The 24,844-nt window shown below is 39.5% G+C and overlaps 1 protein-coding gene across 1 annotated transcript in view; it reads right to left on the bottom strand.

Moving 5' to 3' along the window:
- The window catches only part of USP33 (ubiquitin specific peptidase 33), an 83,657-nt gene that overhangs the window by 26,080 nt on the left and 32,733 nt on the right, over window positions 1–24,844 (bottom strand). The window contains 7 exon segments of the mRNA XM_038412049.2: window positions 805–945; window positions 1,426–1,846; window positions 7,106–7,184; window positions 8,857–8,970; window positions 16,168–16,237; window positions 19,364–19,463; window positions 24,319–24,471. Coding sequence (XP_038267977.1) covers window positions 805–945; window positions 1,426–1,846; window positions 7,106–7,184; window positions 8,857–8,970; window positions 16,168–16,237; window positions 19,364–19,463; window positions 24,319–24,471 — 1,078 coding nt within the window.

The raw sequence follows: 24,844 nt of genomic DNA, 5'->3' as shown, positions 1-24,844 counted from the left end.
CATTTTGGTGTCAACTCTATAAAGGGACCACAGAGAGAGAGGCAGCCAGGGTACAAAGTGGGGGAACCTTTTGTGGAGACAGACGAAACTGCTATAAAAACATATCTCTGGTGCTGGGAGACTGCGGTAACAGAGAAGGAGCACTTTGTCAGAGCCAACCCTGCAGGCAGTGAGAGCCTAGCCCTTTCAGGTGCTGACCAATTACTGATGAGTAGACTGTAGAATGGAGGCAGCCTAAACAAGTCTCTCCACTACTCTGTGTGGATAGCAGAAATTAGGACTGCTCCAATGGGTGAACTTGCCTATAGCAGTAGGAACAGGCATGAGCTCTTTCACTCCGGGGAGACTCAACTGATGTCTTGTTCCCGCAAAAAGCCCCTCTTGAGTAACAATGGGTTCCTTCCCAGACTCTCCTCTAAAAACACAACCTTTTTTCCTTCTATGAGCATTCTTTCCACCACCTCCATTTCTCCAATCAGGTGCTATAAAGAAAGATCAAGAAAAATATTGCTCCATGCTTCAGTTGTTTTTGTCTCCTTGCTCTTGGAGAGGCAGGAAGTGCTATGGATACACAACTGCTTATAATGACTGATAGTGACACACCATTCTCCAATAAAGTGAAAAGAGACAGTGATGTAGAAAATCATGAGAAGCTCTGTATCCCATTAGCATGGTGTCAACTCTCTAAGTAGAGGCCTGGAAGCATATACAGTGTCAATATTAAATATTGTGCCCGCAAAAAAGGGCAAAAAATAATGGCACACTTATGAGCAATGTAATGCAAAGAGAAAAAGAAGCTTGTACCTTTTTTGTGTGCAGGTGCCAATCCAGACCATAATGAGTCTGATTTTGGAAGAGAGATTGATAGACGTGTATTCACTCCTTCGTTTGAGGGAGGGCTTTGCGGTCCTGACAGATCAGTCATGTGGACATCACTGATGTAGTCTGCAACAGAAATTTGTATTATTGCACAGCTGAATTTTTTCAACAGTAAAGTTTTGCTTCAGGTTGAACTGCAAAGTAGTTAGATAACTTACATTTTAGCACACCAGTAGGCGACTGATTAAACACTTGTGTATAAGAAAATTCAGTTTTAATTCAGCAACTGTTAAAGCAGAAATGATGAACCAAAAAAATCCAAAAGCAATCACCAATTGTAATGTTATCTGAAGTCTTTCAATTATTACGAAACTTGAATAGTTGGTAAATAGTCACTGGACTTCAAAATGGATTAAACAAACACGTAATCAAAGTACCACATTAATGAATTTGAGCACCAGTTTAGAAACCAAACCAATCTACTCTCGTGGGATACATGACAGTTATATATCTAGAATGGTTTCCCTCATTTTTACTTTTACATGCATTTCAACTACAACTATGATTTTGTTATTATTACACATTAGCAACTGATCATACAGTCACCTGAAATTCTGCTGTGTATATGCACTTTGATTGTTCCTGGATTATGTAAAAATTCAGCAGTTTCTGAAGCAGTGTTTGTGTCTTTTTTTAAGTCCTCCATAGAACTTGCCCGGTTAAGCTTGTTACATGGTGTTTTTTCTTTCTGCCAATCTTTGGTTGTGAGAGAGTGGTTTTCAACATCTTGAATTAACATAGTATCCTCTGCATAGTCCTCTGATAAGGGTCTGGAACCAGCCTCATTTTCTGCCTTATCACTGCTACCACAAGATTCACAGGACTGGAAATCTACATCTGAATGGTTCTTGTCTTCTTCCATACTCTCTTCTATACATGTAGAGTGGGTATCTTCTATTTCCATGACTGGTTCCTTTAACTCTTCATGAAGCAGATCCATTAAACAACGCAAGAATTCTTGTGCATCCTGGAATTTAAAATAAGGTACATAATCCCCTTTTATATTTAGAAGATATGCACACAGTGGTGTCAGAACAAGATGAAACAACAAAAAGCTAAAGCGGGCCACTAAATCAAAGAAGTAAAAACAAAGTAAATGCCTCCTGCCCAGTCTGGGGTGCAAAGGAGAATTAAAATGTCAGTCCAAATAATATTTCCTTTTGGATTTTGTAAGCTCCTACACAAGTTCATTCCATGTCACAAGGAGTCTTACTTGGCAACTTTCCTTCTCATACTTTCACTCATCACAAAGCTGATACTCTGTGCTAGGATATTTTAATTGTTAAAATATTTCTTGTGTAGTCTCTGTGACAGAGGTTCCTTGGCAAAGGGTCACCTGTTCTTTGCAAATAACACTTAACTCAGGCTTGACAAAGTCACTACATCGAACATATCTTACAGGATATTTTTCCATAAAAAGTAACATGTAAGGTAGCTACAGAAAGCTCATAACTCATCAAGATTCAAAATCACTGCAAGGTGTATGTATAGGTAATATTTAAGTAATCATATATGTACGTTGAAAGTATGCTTTATGGACTTGGTGTAAATGTTAGTCACCAGAGGATAATGTCCACTGATAGCCTATTCAGCAGGAGCGAGTTACCACTCCATCCTGTTTTGCCACTGATGCAATGCAAGGCTCAATTGTTTAACCTTGCTCAATACCAGAGCTTTCAATGGAAAATCATCAGAGGCAACTGCAAACAATCTAAACCACTTGAAGGTAAAAAAGAAACATTATGATAAGATAGGGGTTCACCCTATGAACAGAAACAAAAAACTGTTTCAGGATAACACAAAGGAGGGAAAAAGAAAAGGAGTACTTGTGGCACCTTAGAGACTAACAAATTTATTTGAGCATAAGCTTTCGTGAGCTACAGTGGTTTTACACTGAATGCATCCAATGAAGTGAGCTGTAGCTCATGAAAGCTTATGCTCAAATAAATTTGTTAGTCTCTAAGGTGCCACAAGTACTCCTTTTCTTTTTGCGAATATAGACTAACATGGCTGCTACTCTGAAACCTGTCACAAAGGAGGGAAATGTACTCTGTATCTTGCCACTGAGAAGACATCTTGAGGAACAAGGTATTCTCATGAAGAATTGATCCTGGTTTCTGTGAAGTTCTGAAACAAACTGAACATCGGGGAGTAAGAAACCTACTTTATTAGCTAGGAAAGGTAACTTGTTAATAAATGTAGATGCAGCTTCACATTTTGATTTTGTTTTGTATTATAGCTATTTTTGTAGTTAAATCTTTATTCTCTCTTAAAAATATCTACTTTTGTTTTACTGCAAGTGGTTCACAAGTGCTGTCTGATTTATAGGAGCAGCGATTTAAAGTAAAATTAATAAACTGGGACACACTGCACCTTTGGGATTTCTGTGAGTAGTCTGTGTCCAGGGCAGCATATCACAGAGGACTGATTCAAATGGATTGGGATGCACCTTTTGTTAACCTGCAAGGTGAAGAAAGGGCTGGCATAGCCCAGGGGAAAGAGTTCAAGTGGCTGAAAGGCTAATGATGGTAAGGATCAGCCAGGCATGGGTGAAATTCCCTCAGGTTGGAGGCAGGGGATAACAAGGTGACTCTCAGTCCTGGGTACCCCAAGAACCATCACAATGACATGCATCCTAATACAAGCAACAACCAAGTACTGTACCTGGTTAGCTCCTAGCTGTGCAGCTACCAGAGGTCGTTGATAAAGGAATCTAACCTCATCATATAAGATTTTCAGACTTTTTTTGCAACACCCAATCAGGGCCTTACATATACTAGTAAGGAAAACTACATTTGCACCTTTCAAAAGACTCAAGTTTAATTTGTCCCAGCCCTCCAGCTGTGCCTGGACAGGAGAAGGAAACAAAGGGAATGTTGTAGATTCACACTCTAACAGCTCAGCAACTTCTTGTGGAAGGAGTGGGTGGGCTACTGTGGCAATGGCTCTGCTGGCTTACTTTCAGTTTGAGCTCACAGCTGTTCTTGTAAGAGCAGGAAGGGGGCAGAATTTTGACCTCTTAGTGGCTTCTGCTGCTCCCATCTTCATTCATAACTTCCTAGTTTTGCTTTTTCTTAACCATCGTTTATTCTTGTTGCACAGGTAGCTATTCATTAAGAGGGTATCTTTTGGTCCAGTGGTGGTAGGTTTAAGAGGAGTTTGGTACATAATCATTTGGTTACTTGCCTACAAATTATTAATGTCACCACTGTTTGGTTTCTGGGACTCTCCCTCAGCCCAATGATCTGTACACATGTAAATTTAAAACTTTTAGACCCGTATGCCCTGGCAGGTAATTCTTTTAGGGGAAGAGATACTGTTGCAGTTCAGGACTATTGCACCCGTATTTCCCCTCAGTGGTCCAGCAAGGGCACCACCCTCAGACTCCCAGCTCCCCCTCAATTGCCTTTTGGGGAGGAGAACAACAACTCACTCCCATGTGACTGAGGTATTTCCAGGCTGCACAGTTCCCTGCCTAGGGCATCACCAAATTCAGTCCATTTTGGTCAATTTCATGGTCATGGTATTCTAAAAATAATAAATTTCATTATTTCAGCTATTTAAATCTGAAATTTCACAGTGCTGTAATTGTAGGGATCCTGACCCAAAAAGGAGTTGGGGGGGAAGGGGGAGAGAGGTTGCAAGGATTGTAGGGGAGGTTGCAGTACTGCTACCCTTATTTCTGCACTGCTGCTGGCAACGATGCTGCCTTCAGAACTGGGCAGCTGGAGAGTGGTGGCTGCTGGCTGGGATCCCAGCTCTGAAGGCAGAGCAGCCATCAGCACAGCGCAGAAGTAAGGATGGCATAGTATGGTATTGCCACCCCATGCCACCCTTACATCTGCAGGGCTGCCTGCAGAGCTGGACCCTCAGTCAGCAGCAGCCACTCTCCACCCACCCAGCTCTAAAGGCAGCAGCACAAATGTATGGGTGGCAATACCACAATCTCCCTTAAAATAACCTTGCGACCCCCTGCAGCTCCCCTTTGGGTTAGGGCCTCCAATTTGAGAAATGCTGGTCTCCCCAGTGAAATTTGTATAGTATAGGATAAAAGCACATAAAACACCAAATTTCATTGTGTGTGGTGGGGGGGAAGACCAATTTTCACAGTCCATGATGCATTTTTCATGGCCATGAATTTGGTAGGGCCCTAGTTATCCTCAGCAGAGACAGGCTGCCCAAAGCACACCTGCTTTCTTTTTAGATATGTTTAAGTGTAACTGCCCATGGTTATAAGTACCAAGCAGCTCTTTTTATGCAAGCTTATTTTATTCTCATGGTAAAAGCACTAAAGAGAAAACATATTAAAACAATAAAAGAACCTACACAGATGCCAATAAGCTTGCCAGAGATCACCCCAACTCTAACATGGGCTCTGGCAGGAACAGTCTTTCAACGGTCACAAGTTCATAACAGTCTCAGATCAGAGCTAGCACCCAGTGTTAAGGGCCTCAGTAGGCTAAGACTTCCCAACCCTTCTCGAAGGAGTGGGGTCCTTCACAGACCTGGACCCTGTATATTTACTAGATCAGAAAAAAGTCAATTTAAAACCAGGCTATTTATCAAAAAATCCTGTCTTTGTCTGTCGGGCCCTGGAGAATCCAGTTTGAACTAGTATATGCAGATCTAACCAGGGAGATTGCCTCAAAGGGCTAATAATGAAGGAATTACATTAGCATCCCCTCCTACAAGAGACAGTACATACAATTCCACAATAACACATACACAACTGAATTTTTAATACAATGGACTGCAAAGGTATTTAACCTAATTCAATAAGGTTTAATTCAATACAAATTTATTTTAATTCCATAAGATTTGACCAAGATATCACAGGATAGTGTCAGTCTGTCACAGATACAATGGCTGAAATTCAGATTATTGGAGGGGGGGAGGAGTGAAGGCTCTTGGGCTCACAATCCAGATTGGGAACAAGATGACCACCAGGAATTGATAAAGTTTGGCTGTGGGAGACCCCAATCTCTCAGTGAGAGAGCTAGATTACTTTAACACTGCAGCCACCATGAGACCTAGTGAGTATCTTACAGTGATGTGTTGAGGAAGAACATTGGGGTCTCTCCTTAAATATTTAAAGGAGTACAGAATGGTACACTCATCCCAAATTTTAGCTTGCAAGGACTAAATTTCCCGGAAGAAATGTATGTAAATAAAGCTGCAGACAATTCTGCCATTTTTCCATATATTAGTGAATTAATTTCTTCATTTAGATACATGAATAAATTGTGGTCACAACAAAAAGTGAGGATGTCAGTAATAATGAAAAGCATCTACAACAATTCTGAAGTTTGCTATTTTGACACTTACTTGATACCACAGACAGTATTTGCATATCAAAAATACAGTATAACCCTCCATTTCACTAATACTAACTTCATTATACTGAATTACCAAAGTTTTCCAATATAAACTACTGCAATGCAGAGAATCAGACAAAATTATTAAGGATCTGATTCTTACTACAAGACCAGAAATTAAATGTGGTCCCCACAATAGGGCTTTTAATAAAGTATGTTTTAAACAGTAAAATAGGTATATTAGAACACCCTTCATTAAAGATGATTTGAAGAATGCACCTACAATATAATTCAGTCACATAAGTGCCTGCCACTACAAGTAATTACTACCTACACAAGAGCTGGAGGACACAAGTATTCAGTATCCATAATGCTGTAAACCAACTTAAGTAACATTCAAAAGAAAAGAAAAAGATGTGGGGCTCATTGTCTAAACAAAAAAACTGGATACTACCAACACAGCTTAAAAATATTCAAATAGTAAATTAATATGGTAAAAGTTTGCTCTATTATATTCTTTATGTTTGCCTAGCAAGACCTTTGTGTCACTTTCTGGAACAGCTTATATCTCAGCTACTTCACTTCAGGTGACAAAAGTTTCTATTATTAACCATTCTGCTGTTTGTCCCTGAGAAAGGAGACATTCACAAGGATCATGGAGCTTTTCAGCAGTTTCTCAACTGAATCCAGCACAGAAGTCTGTGATTCAGAGAAGTTAGAGAGGAGTTTTAGGGGATATAGATTTAAAGCATGGAAAGGTAAAAACTAAAAGTTTATGATTAGCTTGGTTTAAATACATTTTTTTCTACTTTATGAAGTTTTAAATCCGACAATTTAATCTACCTGAATCGTGCAGTTATAACTTTGATACTTCATTGTCATAATATTGGATAATACTAAGAAAGGTTTACCTGTTGGGAGTAGCCTCGAAACGTTGGATTATTTGTTTTAATTCCTTGAAACAAATTTGTAGGAACAACGGAACCAGGTCTGGGAAAGAAAAGTTTGGAAAAAAAATTAAATGAACTGTAATTTTCTAACTTCATTGGGATCATCATCAGTTTGATCACTGTGAGACACGTTTTAACAAACTTGTTCTAGATTATTCTTACCCCAATGTAATCTTTTTTTGGGGAAAGGGGGGTCTTCAATATAAAAACATCCTTCTCCCAGGGTACAGGAAAACCAGATGTGTGAAATTGGGATTTATGTTTAAAGGCCTTCAAGGAAGCTGTAACCAAAATTAATTAGCAATACAGCAGGGAAATAATTTGATATGCATGACTGGAGGAAACTAACTTCTAAGACCCATTTAAAAATATTAAGGAGTATTGGTTTATTACAGGGTAAATGCAAGGATATAAGTTTATTTGTAGAACATCAAATCCCCCTTTGAAATAAAAAGACTCATGTCAAATGGATACAGAGCCAAGAAGAAGTTGTGGTCTATATATTGAGCAGCACCCATAGATGAGTGGGTGGGTAGCAGCATAGGCACAAGAATGGTGTGCAAGTGACTCCAGGATACAAGATATCCCACAAGGACAATCAATAATACATATTAGTCTTTAACTGTATCCATAACCAAAAGTGAAACCATTTGGGAAAGAAAAAATGGGAAGGAAATTCCGTACCAATCTGAATTTTAGCATAAGTTGTTGTGAATGGTTCTTCTTTTTAAAAAAAGTTACTTTCTCTTACATTTTAGGTATTTTTTGAAAGGAGAGAAGGTGGCTGATTTGCTCTACTCCATTTTCTCAGAAAGTACACCTAAAAATACTTTTCAGATAATTCAGGAGATAAGGAGAAAATAAGTATAGAGCTTCAAGACTTGTGTGGCCACAGCGCTGTTGCTATGTGACTGCAACATATTAACTTGGGTCTCGTCTACACATAAAATTATGGAGGAATAAAGTAGGGTGTGAATTTAAAGTAGAACAGTTATTATAAAACAAATCCACGTGTAGACAAGCCCTTACTATAGAGCCTAACAGTGCAGCTCTCTTTTTTCTGCCTCCTCTCCACACAAATTCCAAATATCAGAAGTGATGGATCATGTATAAAAACAAGTTATTGAAATTTATAGAAGTCACTGAAATATGGGAAATCTATGTATGTAATGATGCTGTATGTAGCAGATGGAAAACCAAAGTTTGCTCTATCTCAGGTTGAGCTTAAAGTGCTGGAAACTGGAGGCTCAATTATCCATAAAAGAGACCTCTTATTTATAACTTACATGTTTCACTGTGTAAGAAAATCAATCTTGTCATGTTTCCTAGGATGAAAATCTAATGCCATTATGCAGCATTATGGGTTCAACTACAGAAATAGCTGCAATGGGCAAATCGTTCTTTTCAACCCTAAGGCAAACATCATGCCATTAACACTCAGCAGCTAAATGACATTTGTTTTGACTTGTGGCATGGTACACAGAAAAGCCTCTTCCATGTAACTTTCCCACTAAAACAAACATTAACTTCCCCAACTGCACCACACATCCTTTTAGAGTTATTTTTAAATTAATTAAATTCAAAGCCTGGAATACACCTTCTGAATATCACACATGAGAAAACAATTGGAGCTAAGACAAGTTCACTGCTGTGCTGCACTGCTGTCCAAAGTTTATATATAAATATATTCCACAAGGAAAGTGGTACAATACCTGTTTTTGTGCCAAAGTTCTGTCATCAGCTTGAGGTAACTTTTACATATTGCTGGTTTCTTATCTGTTCGTGCTAAGCCCCCGCAGTCAAGAAAAAACTGTGTCAAGGGTGGGCTGATTAGAGGGAAGAAAGCAAGATTATTATTCTTTAAATAGTGCTAAGAGAAGTATAAACCTCCCCCTACATACATTTTAACAGCATGTTAGCTAAGGCTAATTACTGACATTTACTTGGTAAACGTTTAATGATTTATTTTCCTAAACCCTCGGATAACATTTATATATCCTGCTTATTTGGGCCACTTTGAGTGGCACAATACCCCTCACAGACCAATCCTGCAACTTGTTAGAAGCACTGGAATTGTCCAGTGGGAGCCACGTTACAAGGGCAGGTTCCCACTAGCCAACGTAGCCAGCGGGGGATCGTGGCATGTTCCTGTGATCCTTGCCCTGCAAAGTCATGATGGCTGAAAGCTGGCACTTTCTGATTATGTAATATTCTGTAAGACATTTTCAGATAACTTTCATAACTAATATTTTAAAAATACTCCTTAATGTCTTACAAGGATAGTATTAAAATATATCACTGTAGGGATAGGCTATACAGAAAATTAATATTTAGTTCTGTGGTTAGAATTACAGAAAAGCTTGATCTGGAAAATCTAACTTTTTTGGAACAAATAGGTGGGTTAGTTCCAATATCTATTATTTTAAGTAGCACTGAAAGAATAAGTTGTTTCCTTAAAATATACACTTTACCATACAGAGGAAGAAAACACCGGGAGGCTACCTCTAAAAGAACATCAACTTAAAAAAAAAATCACTAATGACAGAAAACTGTTTACATACAAGTACTGGACCGCCTACGATTACTACTATGGAGATTAGAGAGAAAAAGTCTCAGTATCAGTTTACTTTGTGCATTTGACAACCTTTCAAATACGGCAGTCTATTTCATTGTTTCCCATGTATAGTTTACCATTTTTCTATATTTGTGTAGGTGTTTCTCACAGAAACAGTGGGAAAACATCTTGGAAAAAAAAAATCAAAGCGTATTGTAAAACCATAAAAATTAGCAGGAAGACTCAGAAGTAGGTGTAGTAATGTGCCTGAAACTATCCTAGCTCCTTTTTCTAAAACGATAATGGCACATTAAGGAACATACTTCACATGAGTAGTGAGAACTGATATTAAGATTTCTCTTGGGAATAATACATTTTGTAGACTCTAAATTGAACTGCTGGTAACTAGTCTGGGTAACCCAGTGCTTTCAAGAGGTGGTGTTTTAAATAGGTGTTTAAAAATAATTTAAATATTGCTTGTGCATACCTTTGTTGAAGAATCTGTTAATGGAAACATGAGCAGTCTAGGGATACGTCAATCAAATGCTGGTACCTCTCTCTGACCCGCCCACCCGTCACCCTAATCCCCTCTCCACTGGGGATTACTTCTGGAGCCAAGACTGACTAGGGACCAGAAGCAAGGGGTGGCATGTGACCCTTCTAAGAATTCCCCTGGCTGCCCTCTACCACTTGGAGTCAACTTCAGCCCTGAAGGACCTCCCCAGGAGCAGTTTTGACCAATCATGGCAAGTTCTGGAGTGGGGTGACCTGTCCGGAAGAGGGTCATGGTCCTCTGTCAAATGGCATGGGTTTCACCCCCATAAGCCCTCCCATAAGGGAAATGTATACCAATCAAAATAGATATAGCACAAGGGTCTAGGTGGGAACGCCCGATCTCTGAAGCTCAACGTTTGGACCGTTGGCTGCACTGCCCCTGGAAAACCCATCACTGCATGGAACAGGCAGTCTTGTTTCCAGTGTATTTTTCAGAAATTGCGGATACAACGAGAAGAAAAGTGGCCTCTTTCACTACCCCCGTGAGAACTACGGAATTCATTTTAGTTCTGAGGATGCTTGGCTGCCTGCGAAGAAAGCTCTACTTCAGCGACAATTCGAGGAAGAGGAGGGGAGCCCTTTGGCCTTGCTGTTGATGGATACACCAGAACCTGACCCCCAGATTCAAGCACTTATGAGGCAGACTGATGAGCATGATGGACACTGGTCGTCTACTCCCATGAAGGAAAAGGACCACGGCTCGTCGGAGTCACCATCGGACAAGGTGACAGGAGAAGACTTTGCTCAGGTAAACAGATTATAAAAAGTGGTGGTCAAGGATGAGATGCAATGGGGTAGGAACTGACCTGGGGTTGCATAAATCTAACAACAGGGGACTTACAGCTGTTTCTTTTCCAAAAATCTCTCACCAGCTCAATGCCACCTTTCTAGAGGTGGCCCTAGACAGCATTACATCAGGGAGCAAAGATGAAATCAGGCCCAACATGTTTTTGCTCAACACCAAGACAAACTATTCAAGAGGACATCAAGCGTGAAGAGGGCAACAGCTATATGGATGTAAGGAAGGACCTTGGCATAGATCTAGCTGAGCCAGTGCCACATCGTTAACGTAAAGGAGTTATGCAGTCTATTGTACATGTTTCTTTTTATGCTGTCCTTAATCACAGTCTTAGAGAGAAGCTTTCTGAGGATTGTGAGGGCTGTGTTATAGATGCTCCAGCTCAGTGGCATCATGACTGTGTGAATTGGACTTCAAGCTCCGGGCCCCGTATGCTAACTTGCGTTTGGAAAGCTTAAACACAGTTATTGCCATTGGCTATATAATGCAATGTCTGTGCTTAATCCAAGAAAATGTAGCACTAAGGGTGACCTTGATAAATGCTCTGCAAACCTCTTGATACTCCAACAGTATTTTAAACAAAATTATCAAACCGAGTAATACCACTTAGCGCATTATATTGACTGCCTGATCCACACAAAAAGTTACAGAACTCTGCTTAGGAAGAAGACTACAGTACTTGTAAGAAATCGAAAAGGATTAAGTTAGAGGGGAAAAACATGATATAAAATATAATAAAACTTGGTATTTGTAAATAAAACCATCTATTGAAAAGGGCTTTGTGACTACCTGTGTTTCTGTTACAAGGTCTGAGTGGTCCTTAAACAAGATAAAAGATTTGATAGGGCATCTTGATTTGTTTTCAAGGGCTATATGTCTTTTAAATAAAAAACAGTTTCGGAATACCCAGCTATTGTGTCTTTAAGAAAAGATATCTATTTACAGCAAAAAGCTGAAACGCGTGTAGTAAAATGCAGGATAGAAATAATACACAAAGCTCCCATATTTTGTATAAAACATGAATGTTTGAGAAATGTGGTTGCGTACAATACAGCTGATTCAACCCCACTGAACCATATTGGTTTAACCACAACCTACTGAAAAAATGGGGTTGAACTACTGCCTTCAGATGTAATCACACACCCATGTTTCCTTAACATTCTGTCGGAGATAAAAGGGTTTGGGGAACAAAGCTGCCAAAAAGTTATGGGGCAGGATCATTTTTAAAATTTTACAAAGGCTAATGAGAATAGAAAAATACTAAAGAGATGCCCTGTAGGGGAGACTCTCAAACTGTCATGTCTGAGAATGAGGAGGCTGTATCTGATCCTGGTCTCCTACGGGCTATGGTGATTCTTACATGGAGTCTGATTTAGAAATTCAGAAGGCTCTGTAGAGGGCTTCTCCTTGTCTACATTCCATCTACTCCTGATGATCCCTGCGGTAGCCCCTTGGAAACTGACTGTCAGATAGGGTCTGACGTAGAAGACACACCTATGGTTTTACAGAGGAACCCCCATATACCTCTGCAGCTGCAGATCCCCAAACAGATGTGTATATGGAGCAAGTGAGAAGCTGGCAATGAGAATTTCCTAGATTTAGCTGTGCAGCGTATTCTGAAGAATTTTGTTTTGTCAATCTTGAGAGAATAAATTCAAGCTGGCAGGTTGTGGATGTTAGGATATAGATATTCAGGCCTGTCTGTAAAGGCCTATACTCTTAGAATTTAGGTATATTCTTATCACTTAGCAAGTTATAGAGGTATAAAAGAGAGAATCAAAATCACCGTCTGCCGGAATAAGGGCTTACTGTGACAGTCTGAGGCCCTGTTCTTAGGCTAAGGCCTTTGGCTAAGCAGCAGAGGCAGTCATAAACTGGGAAGCGACCGGTCGCCTCCTCACATTCCAAACTAGTCACACTGAAATAAGGTGCTATTGGGCTGTTAGGAATAAATCCTGTCCTGATAGTGCCTATCGCCTCCAGAGAAAGGGAAGTGCCTAGAAAATGTAGAAGGAAACTTAGTTTGATAGCATCCTGTCTGACAAGAACTCACTTATCAATAGCAGGGATGTGAAATCCTTATTTCTGTGTTGTCTTATCATTGTAGTCCCCATTTCCCTATTCTTTGTCTGTATAATCTGTCTGGTTCTGTGATTGTTTCTGTCTGCTGTATAATTTTGCTGGGTGTAAACTAATTACGGTGGTGGGATATAATTGGTTAAATAATCATTTTAGGACTGGTTAGTTAAATTTCAGTAAAATAACTGGTTACAGTATAGCTAAGCAGAACTCAAGTTTTACTAAAAGAAAAGGAGTACTTGTGGCACCTTAGAGACTAACAAATTTGAGCATAAGCTTTCGTGCTCAAATAAATTTGTTAATCTCTAAGGTGCCACAAGTACTCCTTTTCTTTTTGCAGATACAGACTAACGTGGCTGCTACTCTGAAACCTGTCAAATTTTACTATATAGTCTGCATTCAATCAGGAAGTAGGAGGGAAATGGGAACAGGGAATGGGGGGGGAATTGGAATCATGTTTTGCTAAGGGGGGGAATGGGAACAGGGAATGGGGGTGGGAAAATTGGAATCATGTTTTGTTAAGGGGGGAATGGGAACAGGGACACAGGTAAGGCTCTGTGCTGTCAGAGCTGGGAAGGGGGACGCTAAGGAAGAAAACTGGAATCATGCTTGCTGGAAGTTCACCCCAATATATATCGAATTGTTTCCACCTTTGGACTTCGGGTATTATTGCTCTCTGTTCATACGAGAAGGACCAGGGAAGTAAGTGGGTGAAGGAATAAGTCCCCTAACAGTGGAAGCCATGCACAGGGAAATACAGTTAGTTCTTGACAACATTAATGGTAGGCTAGCCCTAGATTATTTTGTTCAATTACATTTAGAGAGCTGTAATTTAAACAATCCTTAAACAATCTTCAGTAAAACGAACTAGGGATGACCTCTCTACTGACAATTTCTTAAATCAGGTTGCTAAACTGCTACAGACTCCGGGCACTGTTTACCTCAAGTGGCTCCCAGAAGCAGCGGCATGTCCCTTCTCCGGCTCCTACACGGAGACGCGGACTGGCAGCTCTGCATGCTGCCATGTCTGCAGGCACTGCCCCCGCAGCTCCCATTGGCCATGGTGCCAGCCAATGGGAGCTGCGGGGGCGGTGCTTGGGACAGAGGCAGCATGCAGAGCGGAGCTGCCCCTACTCATAGGGGCCAGAAGGGAGCAGCCCCCGACCCTGCTCCCTGGTTGGACTGCCGGAGGGGGGCCATGCTGCTACTTCTGGGAGCCACGTGGAGCGGCCCCCGACCTTTCTCCCTGGTTGGAATGCCCCCAACCTTTCTCCCAGTGGGAGCTCGAGCTGATTAAAACATTTGGCAGGCCGCATCCAGCCCACGGACCGTAGTTTGCCCACCCCTGCCTTAGGGTATGTCTACAGTGCAATTTTACAACCCAAGCCCCACTAGCCCAAGTCAGCTGACACAGGCCAGCTGAGGGTGTTTAACCGCAGTGTAGACATACTCAGTGTGCTTTTCAATATGTATATGCTGTAGCAATATAAAATCAACTGGTGGCCCAAGGAAATTCTAGGAACTATAACCTTGACCACTCCCATACCATTAATATTGACCAGAAACAGTAGTTAACTGGTTCCTGATTTATAAGAGATATTTTGCTAGAACAAATAATATATTCGAAAGAGCATTTGGTCCTTTCCCTCTCTTCTTGCCAAATTTCCAAGCTATTTTCCACCTTTTTATTTATTTTTTCATTAAAAGACTTTAAAAATCCCACAGCGTTTTTTGATAATTGCAAGGACCTCAGAGCAAATAATGAGGAGTGGATAGATCACTGTACTGAATCCAGGAAACCTGGGTTCTATTCCTAACTGTATCACTGGCCTGCAGGGTTGACCATGGGGCAGTCACTTCTTTTCTCTGTGCTTCAATGTACCCATCTGTGAAACGGAGATAAAGATACTGATCTCTTTTGTAAAGTACTTTGTAATCTACTGGTGAAAAGCCTTACATAACAGCTAGGGATTATAATTATTAATACCAAATCCTAACTCAGCACAGTTTTGGAGGGGGGAAGTCTCAAACAGAAAATACAACAGTCAACAATAAATCATTAAGCATAATAATAAAAGTCTCAGTTTGTTTTTGGATCATTATATAAAAGGAACAGCTAGCAAGACTGAAATTCAACAAATGTACTTTAAGTCAATAGGTTAATTAACAATCTACATTTATTTTTTAAAAAAGGGAAGGACAGGCTATTTTATAATTGGAAACATCTAATAAAAAATGGAAACAAAAATTAACCAAATATCCCTGATACTTTCAAGTATATAGCTATGCAGCTCTTTCTGATCTATGAATATTTAGGGATAAAATAAAAATCTTTCTAAATGATTTCACTTCAAATTTTTATCATTACTTATGTACATTATGTATGTTTAGTATATAATTAGAATCTTGGAATTCTTTGATCTATTTTTGAGATTAAGATCCAAGTAGTTCAAGTGTTTAATCAACGGCGTTTTATATCAGCTGCTTTTATAAAATTTGCAAGTTTAAACTTCTGTTGCTAAAAGATTACACCATGCCACCTCATTTTAACTGCTATAAATAGCAATTTGAAAACTTTCCAGACTGAGAAATAACATGGTAAAAAGGAAATTAAAGCTCTTTTATGCCCCATACATCATATTACCTTTTGCTGTCTTTAGAAGAATGAAAAAAACAACAACTCAAGTATCAAAGAATGGCCCTATGCTTAAAAGAAGACCTGGATATTTATGGCCAATTCTCTTTTTAATTTTTAGAACTATAATTGTTGGTTGAGGGCTGTGAGATATTAGAGAGAAGGCGGTAAAACAAACCCACATACTGCTATTCGAGGGAAACTATATACAACTCTTAAGTAATACCATTGATTTCAATATCACTATTCATGCTACTTCAAGATGAGGCTACCAAACCCTCAAAATGAGATTTATACTGGTATGATTTTTCTAAAACTTTTTTGAGGGTCTGGTTTATAACTGAAGACATGCAGATACACATACCTACTTTAAGGTTACTTTTAACAGCTATTTTCCTTACCAATTGGAAAGAGCTTGTAAAGCTGCATTCATGTAACAAGTGTTTCCAATATTTTTCAATCCTTTAAGACCTGTAAACAGGAAAAATACATCAAGCAAGCTAAAATTTAAAAATAAACTTGTAGGAAAATAATCTTTCCACTCAAAGATTTACTAGTCAAAATTTTGCTCCCAGTTACACCTCTGCAATCCCTTTGAGACCAACAGGATTGCACAAGTGTAAGTAAGCAGAATTTGATTCCTAAACAGATAAATTATTTCAACTCCTATTTTGCTGTTGGTTGATTATAATACCTAGCGTAAGCGGATTTTATTTTACCTTTTTATTCACACTTAGTATCTTTATGTATATTTGCAGAGTGACACAGTTTTGAAGAAAGATTATAAAGATAAGGGTTTGAATGTTTTAATTTTACTTGCATTTAATGAGTTTACTAGTTCAAATGCATTCTACTGTTTATCTATATATGACTGATGTCTATAACTGTTAATTATGTAACTGACTGTTTTTTAGGAGGATTTATCAATGGCTTTTCAATACCTTTAATCTGTGCAATGAATATTTAGATTATATAACAGTATACATACATTTTCTCAATGTGTAATTATATTTGCAAATGAATCAGTTTTAGTTAATTTATGTTCTTTTTCTCTCTCTTTCTTGTATAGATTTATTAAGTGTGAATATTTATTCAGGACAGCTTCATTCACCCTCTCCAAGAAAATCGTATTTTCAGACTAGGACTACTTCTTTTCTTAATTAACTCAGCAAACATTATATACGCTCACTCTAGCTATAGCACAAGTTATAATGGGGAAAACTTTCATTTTTAGGGCTCAACTGGTAAACATTAAAATATTTGAGCAGTCTGTACCCATGCAAGTAGTCCTAAGGGCTTCAAAAAGACTACTCCTGCAATTCAGAACTAGCAACTATTACATGGTCATCTCAGTTCAATTCAATTAAACTTTTATTGGCATGACAGGTTATACAAGTGTTGCCAAAGCATAAATGAAATCAATAAAATAGAAGTTGGTCTCAAAATATAATAAAGTTCTTCTACAAGAATAATTGCAATGTACTACTGAAAACAATCTAATCACTACTTCTAATTAACAAGAAAAATTACACAGCATTTAAAAAAAATATTTAGCAATCAGACAAAGCCTTCAGCTCAACAGTCTGAAAATTAACTGAGACACAAGAAATGCATCTCATCATTTTAATGTATGAGAGACAGGACTTTGCAAGTTCCATTATTATTTTTAGAAAACTTACTTGGTTAATTCAGCTAAATTAACCAAAAATATTTTCTAAAAACAAACAAGCAAAAAAAAATAGAACTTAGCTTATACGAACTGAGAAAGTCTCCGTTCTCTCTCTTTCCATTTCCCATTGCTCAGCCTACATCAGACTGCCATTCCTGAATCTTCCCACCAGGAAGACTAATTCTAATTTGAGGCAGAAGGAATACCAGTCACAGCTAAGGAGATACGGTATTGAAATACAATAGAATACTTCAAAAAGTTTTTTTCAAATACAGTGTGTGTATTATATATAATTTCATAGGCTCTGCCTGATTCTGCAGACACTTACACATGATCAGCTTCATTGGGATTGTTCACAAGCATAAAGTTAAGTAACTGTGTAATCATTTAAAGGATGGGGCTTTTATTCAATACAAATTTATTTAGCGACATTTTTAACAAATTATTGTTATAGTTTTCACCAAGTAGTAACTGAACTATTCACTGCAGTTACATTTAACACTGCTTCATCCTGCTCTCCAATATATGCCTTGTCAGAAACATTTAACATTTGTTTTTAAATAAAATATGAAGATAAATTTGACTTGTGAAAGCTTATTCTTTCTTGAAACATATACACACAACTCCATTGGTGCTAATGGGAATTAGAATACAACCTTATCCATACAGCAACTTTCATATAAAGTGTATCCCCAGAACACTTCATAGGGTTAAATACAAATAAAAGCAGGAGGGGAGAAACTAAGGCATTGACAGGTGATAAAAAGCAGGTTTTTTCAAAGATTTAAGAGCAGATGGTGAATCAGTGAGGTGGAGACACACAGGATCCAGGGACAGCTCAGTGGTTTGAGCATTGGCCTGCTAAACACAGGGTTGTGAGTTCAATCCTTGAGGGGGCCATCTAGGGATCTGGGGCAAAAATTGGAGTGCTTTGAGCAGGGGGTTGGACTAGATGACCTCCTAAGGTCCCTTCCAACCCTGATATTCTATGAGGAAAGTTATGCCAAATGGCAAGAGCTGCAGAGGAAAAGGCTTTGGGCCAACAACAGGGAGACTGACCTGGCAGAAAGCTGGTGCTAGCTGAGTCAAGGGAGAACAGAGACAGAAAGAGAAACAAGGTCCATGAGACAGAAACATCTCCCCATTGATAGGAGAAGGAATTGCCTTGACATGTTCACTGGTGTCTCAACAAAGCAGCTCAGTAAAATATAACCAGCAGATAAAGTGAAGGAAGTAGTAAACAAAAATTATTCTTTATAAAAGCGATCCATATGGGAGACTTCGAAGAGATGCCACACGGGGGTTCGTTTGTTAAATGACAAATAAAACCCTCTCAGTTTTGGGAGTTTCATTACACTTTCCCCTTACATTTTCCCCTTTTCCATTATATAAATACCAGGTTTGGGTTAACTTTTGCACTGATAGCATTTGTCAGAGCATGAAATCCATTACTAACAAAACAAAATGAAGTGCTGGGAATTGCAGACCCAAAATGTTAACCAGTATTCAGAATGCATTCATATAAAGCATCTTTAAAAAAAAAATAAAAACCAAAAATTTTAAAACAAATTTTGCAATAATTACCCAGTTACCAGTGTGGCTATGACACATATTTCAGTCCAATGAAAACTAGCAATTACACTAAACATCACGACTGCTTTCTTTATCAGTGACTGATGTACTACAAACACCACTACGAGAGCCTCTTCTCTGAAGAAAAGGAAAGGATGCTGCAGTTAAGCATCAAACTGAAAATGCAGCTCTTATTTTAGAGTGGGAGAAAATAGTTCCAGCTGGAAAAGATGTAATTTCTAAACAGCTGGGGAATGGACTCAAAGAAATATTCATACATGGTGGAATTATTTAAGTGAGGGCATGGATGGAGCAATTAGTTGACAGTGTAGGCTTTAATCCTCCAGTTTCATTACCTCTTGTCTTCAGTTCATCTTCTTCCACCTCTATATCTAAAGCATCAAATATAGCACCTAGAGGAATCTTCAGTGTTGGATTACCAGGTATTTTAAAATCCTTATTAGAAGAAAAGGCAAAATATAAAAGTGTGATTATGTTTATAAATCCATTTTTTCTTTACGTGTTATTACAGTTTTACTAACATATGCCTATGAACTACACATAGGAGTGCATTCAAAATAACTGCCTTCTAAATGCATGTTTCATTTTATGTAAAGCAAAAGTAGTTTGCAGCTACACCATGAAACTTTAGTAATTCAAGCAGGTATGTATGGTAAAAATACAGCGCTGCACCATTTTCTGGAAAACGTTGAGAAAATAAATCAGTCAAAATACAATGCCAAACACTGTAAGATTTCCTGCCACTGCTTCAGGAACAGCAAGCCTGCTTTGCAATTCACCACATAACAATGGATTATAACACAAAGTTTATAAAGGATTACATGAAAGTCAGCACAAAAATTTGCCATCAGATGACCCACTGCATTTAATCGAGAGACAGAAGCTGTCGAAAAGGGATCCTAGTCGCTCCGGTCAGCACCCTGATCGCCTTTTGGGTTGGGAACCCCATGGCTACAGTACCACTGACCGGGCGTTAAAAGTCTGGTCGGCGGTGCTGCAGAGCTAAGGCAGGCTAGTCCCTACCTGTCCTGGCTCCGCACTGGAAGAGGCCAGCAGGTCCAGCTCCTAGCGGGAAGGCCACAGAGCTCTGCACACTGCCCCCACCCTGAGCACTGGCTCCACACTCCCACTGGCCGGGAACCGTGGCCAATAGGAGTTGCGGTGGTGGTGCCTGCGGGCGAGAGCAGCTCGCCCGCCTGCTGCACCTCCGCCTAAGAGCTGGACCTGCTGTTGGCCGCTGCCAGGGCGCAGCGCAGTCCACGGTGCCAGGACAGACAGGAAGCCTGCCTTAGCCCCCATGCTGTGCTGATGATCGGGAGCCGCCAGCAGTATGTCTGTACCCCAACCCTTAGCCCAACCCCCCTGCCCTAGCCCTGAGTCCCCCCAAACCTGGAGCCCCCCTGCACTCCAAGCCCCTCATCCCCAGCCCAATCCCAGAACCTGCATCCCCAGACGGAGCCCTCATCCCTCCTGCTCCCAACTCCCTGCCTCAACCTGCAGACCCCATCACACACCCTGAACCCCTCATTTCTGGCCCCACCCCCAGGCCTGCACCCCCAGTTAGAGCCCTCACCCCCTCCAACACCTTAACCCCCTGCTCCAGCCCAGTGAAAGTGAGTGAAGGTAGAGAAGAGCAAGCCACCAAGGGAGGGGGAATGTAGTGAGCAGCGAGCACGGCCTTGGGGAAGGGGGCGTGGCCTCGGGGAAGGGGCTCAGCTAAGGTGTTCAGTTTTGTGGGATTAGAAAGTTGGCAACACTAACAGAGATGCAGTATGAAATAGGCAAATTGTTGTTGTATTTTATGTTATTTTTCAGTGAGCACATAAGGGGAGGAAATCCTAAACAAAATTTTAAGATAAAAAGCAACACAAATGTCACAAATCGTGCTAATTTCTCCTTATGCAATGTCATGTATGCTGCAACTTCCTTGAGGGTAGAAAAACAATTGGGTATTGGATGCATTTCAAATCTGAATTCTGCAATCATGCCAAACATTATTTTTAAGTCAAGACACCATATATTTCAGGAGCACATGTGAATAACATCAGAAAATCCAATATATTTAGCTGAACCACTACACAATTAGAATTATGTGGTTGGTTTTTAAGAAAAAAAAATGTATTATGCCTTGTGTTAAATCTACTAATAATTAAAACTGAAAACAAGCTAAAGTTATACAATTATTTTTTAAATAATTTCTTCAGGGGTATTTTTCCCCTAAAACTTCTGTGACTTCCCTAACAATATTCAGGTTTCAGAGTAGCAGCTGTTTTAGTCTGTATCTGCAAAAAGAAAAGGAGGACTTGTGGCACCTTCGAGACTAACAAATTTATTTGAGCATAAGCTTTCGTAAGCTACAGCTCACTTCATCGGATGCATGCAGTGGAAAATACAGTGGGGAGATTTATATACATAGAGAACATGAAACAATGGGTGTTACCATACACACTGTAACAAGAGTATTGTATTGTATTCATTTTGCCAATATCTTCTTGGACTCCAACCACTGAGTAGATTCCAAGATATGTTAAAAGAATACCCTGAATATTTTCTGGTATAATTTTCTTTAAATCAACTTCTTGTAATTTTTGGATTTATTGTGCTATGTTCTTTCCCAGAAAAAAAGAAATGTTTTCATTGGCATTGTGCTTTATTCACTTAACTCTTTACACACTTATTTTTTATCCTTGTATTTGAACTTCAGCTGTCATTTAACAAGTAGTTAGGTATATAAATAGATAGTGTCTATCCAACATTCTTCACATTAAAACAACTCATCTAAAGACTACAGGGAAATTCTGATGCAGCTTCTCAAGGAAAATGCTGTATGTCTAAATATTAATTATTTAGTATTCCAATGTGGACAACACTGTTCAAAAGGTCCAGTCCTGCAAAACCCTCAACTCTCACTGATTTCCGTGGGAGAATAGTTATGTGCTGGATGTGCAAGTCACCACCTTCTCCAAGGAAGGTATTTACAATCTACTTTTAATATATACGGCATAGTTTATTTTAATGGCATAGTTTTAGCTTGTACATGGAAGCTTTAAATACCTGTTTTTTTCCCCCCCTGCTTTCTTTATTTGTCCCAATTCAGCTATTTCTTTTTCATTCATTGGAAGAGCTTATGAGGTTATACACTTAACTTGATGGCATTTCTCTGTAATGTAATTGCTTTAGAATGCAATATCTGATCAATTCCAAAATATTCTTGGCATCAATGGCCAGAACAATAATCATTCTGGTGAAAATCAGAAAGGAGGAAAACGGGGGACACGTGAAGCCCGTGCCATCTGCTAGCACAGCCAGAGCTTCAAACACCTCTGCAATTATCTATCGATCAAACAACTCTTTGAGGGCACCCATTAACACCTTCCAGCCTAAAAATACCTCATCTCCTCTCTACCCATTCCTCCCCATAGAGTTTAACATGTTGACACCATCAATGACTTATCTCCCAGACAATTAATAATGGCGGGGAATGGGGTGGGGTAAGAAAAGGAAAGGGGAAAATGGTGGTGTGCATATAGTTCCTGGCAGATGTGGGGGAAATGAGGGACACTGGTGTGTGGCAGGACCCTCCCTAGCTATTCTGGGGCCCTAAGAAGCCCCGCTGTGGAGCTTAGGGGAGCGGGGTGGGAAGAGGCAGGGCTGGAGCAGCACACAGCTGTGCAAGGTACCAGGAAATTTGGTGTACCAGGAAATTTGGTGTCCCAAATTTCCTGGTGCCCTACACAGCTGCATACTTTGCGTATGGGTAAGGATGGCCCTGTGTGTGTGTGTGTGTCAGGAAGTGATGGAAGAGACACAACTCCTGGTGAGGAGAAATTGTGGGGCCCTAGTATGAAGGAGGGAACACAGATTGTCCATGGCATGGAGGGGCATAGGTGGCACACAGAACCCCTGAAATGGGGGTATGGGGAAATGGGAGGTGCAAACAGATCCTGGCACAATAAGGGACCCTGGTATGAGAGGATGTGGGCAATGAGGGAGCACAAAGAATCACTGATGATGAGGGGAGGGAAGACTGGGGATGGCACATAGAGATGCTGGTATGAGGGAAGAATGGAGGACTCTGCTATGGGAGAAGGAGAGATGGGGGGACAGATCAAACCCCTGGCAGGAGAGAGACAAGGGAACCACTGAAATAGAGGGAGGTGGCACACAGGGAGCAGGAGAGGGGAGGAATGGGGAGATGCAAAGAGCCGCCGGTGTGCACAATGAGCTCTGCCTAAACAAGCTACGAAGTGTGTGACCCCGTAGATATTTTACTCTTTCAGCTACAAATGTTAATTGTTATAAATTATGTGTTAACAATGGTCAAATTCCTCTACTATGTTATGATCATGTAATAAAAGACAGTTTAGAAATCTAAATTTCTAGTTTAATTTTATTATAGAGTTTCCTAAATCTTGGCCATGTGTAAACATGAAAAAGCTTAATTATCCTAACTGCACTACAAATAATATCAGCTTTCGGATGACTTAATTGTACATTAATGTGTCTTTGATGACAGCATGCTTTATTCTGTTCACTTTTCTTTTTAAAAAAATCACACATGCCACAGAGACTATTTACTCCTGTCCTCTGAAGGAAGAATATATCAAAGCTGAAAAGATTAAAATTACTACAACTGTGGATGTACTGCCCAATGGAAAAAAAATATCCCCAATAAGAAAACAATTACATACCTTGTTAGTAATTTAAAACGATGCAAACTCAGTAAATTTTACTAAGCTATACCAGAAATATAAGGTAATGCAAATCCTTTTAATTTTTTTTTATATTAGTGGCTGAATGAATACAGACTGACAGTTGCTTGCATGTTTCTCTTGATAAACACAATACTTGTGTCTCCATGTGAATTTGCACCTCTCTTTGGCTAGAGGCTCCATAAACAGACACCAAAACAACTTACTCTTCTGCATACAGTAGCCAGTAATAATTTGAATGTGACAATTAAAAACTTCTCACTAACTATAGGATGGGAAGCAAAGCTAAATAATTATTCCCATCTTAAAACTCAAACGTAATTTCATATTCTCTGGTTGATTTAAAAACTAAATAAAATACACTCATATTCTTAGGAAACAAACAAAGTGATACACAGAAAGATTTAATGTAGGTTGGGCATTAGGTGCATTAGTCTTCAGAGACATAAGAAAGGAAGAGTACAGTACAGTACAGAGAATCACATTATCTCCTACACCAGATAAGACACAACTGGGAAATAAGACAAAGCACAGCTAAAACAAGGTCTGTGTTTATTTCACTTTTTTAAAGAACATACCTGTACACTATTTCCTTGTGTTTGGTGAGACAGTCTGGCATTTGGTAATGGAGAATGAGATCCCAATTTTCTCTCCAAAAATACCTCTTTGCTACATGTATAACACCAGACACGCAGGGTGGTAAGATTGACAGTTAGACAGTGCTTTGTGTCCTAAAACAGAACAAAAAAAAATGATTTAGGAACTTGCATTAAACCTCAATGTGTCCAAGCCAGAACTGTATTAATATGAAATCTTTCAAAAAAAGACTAACATGTACAAGGTAAAAATATTAAATCTAGCAACAGTTCAGCTGTTCCCCAAATCTAAGCTTTTAACTCACAACACCTAGATTGAAAGGGTCCAAACCACAAACACCATCTAAGAGGTATGTCTGCTTTAACTATCAGTACAATCTGAAAAGAGAAGATCTCAGTGTTGTCCATAATCATCTTAAACTGTTACAATTCACTCATCAAAAAAGTATCTGGGTATTGGTAGGGCCCTATCAAATTCATGGTCCATTTTGGTCAATTTCATGGCCAG

This window comes from Dermochelys coriacea, chromosome 8 (assembly GCF_009764565.3).
Source record: "Dermochelys coriacea isolate rDerCor1 chromosome 8, rDerCor1.pri.v4, whole genome shotgun sequence".
Taxonomy (NCBI): Eukaryota; Metazoa; Chordata; order Testudines; family Dermochelyidae; genus Dermochelys; species Dermochelys coriacea.
The sequence above is the reverse complement of the archived record's forward strand: the minus strand, read 5'-3'. Positions and strand labels throughout refer to the sequence as shown.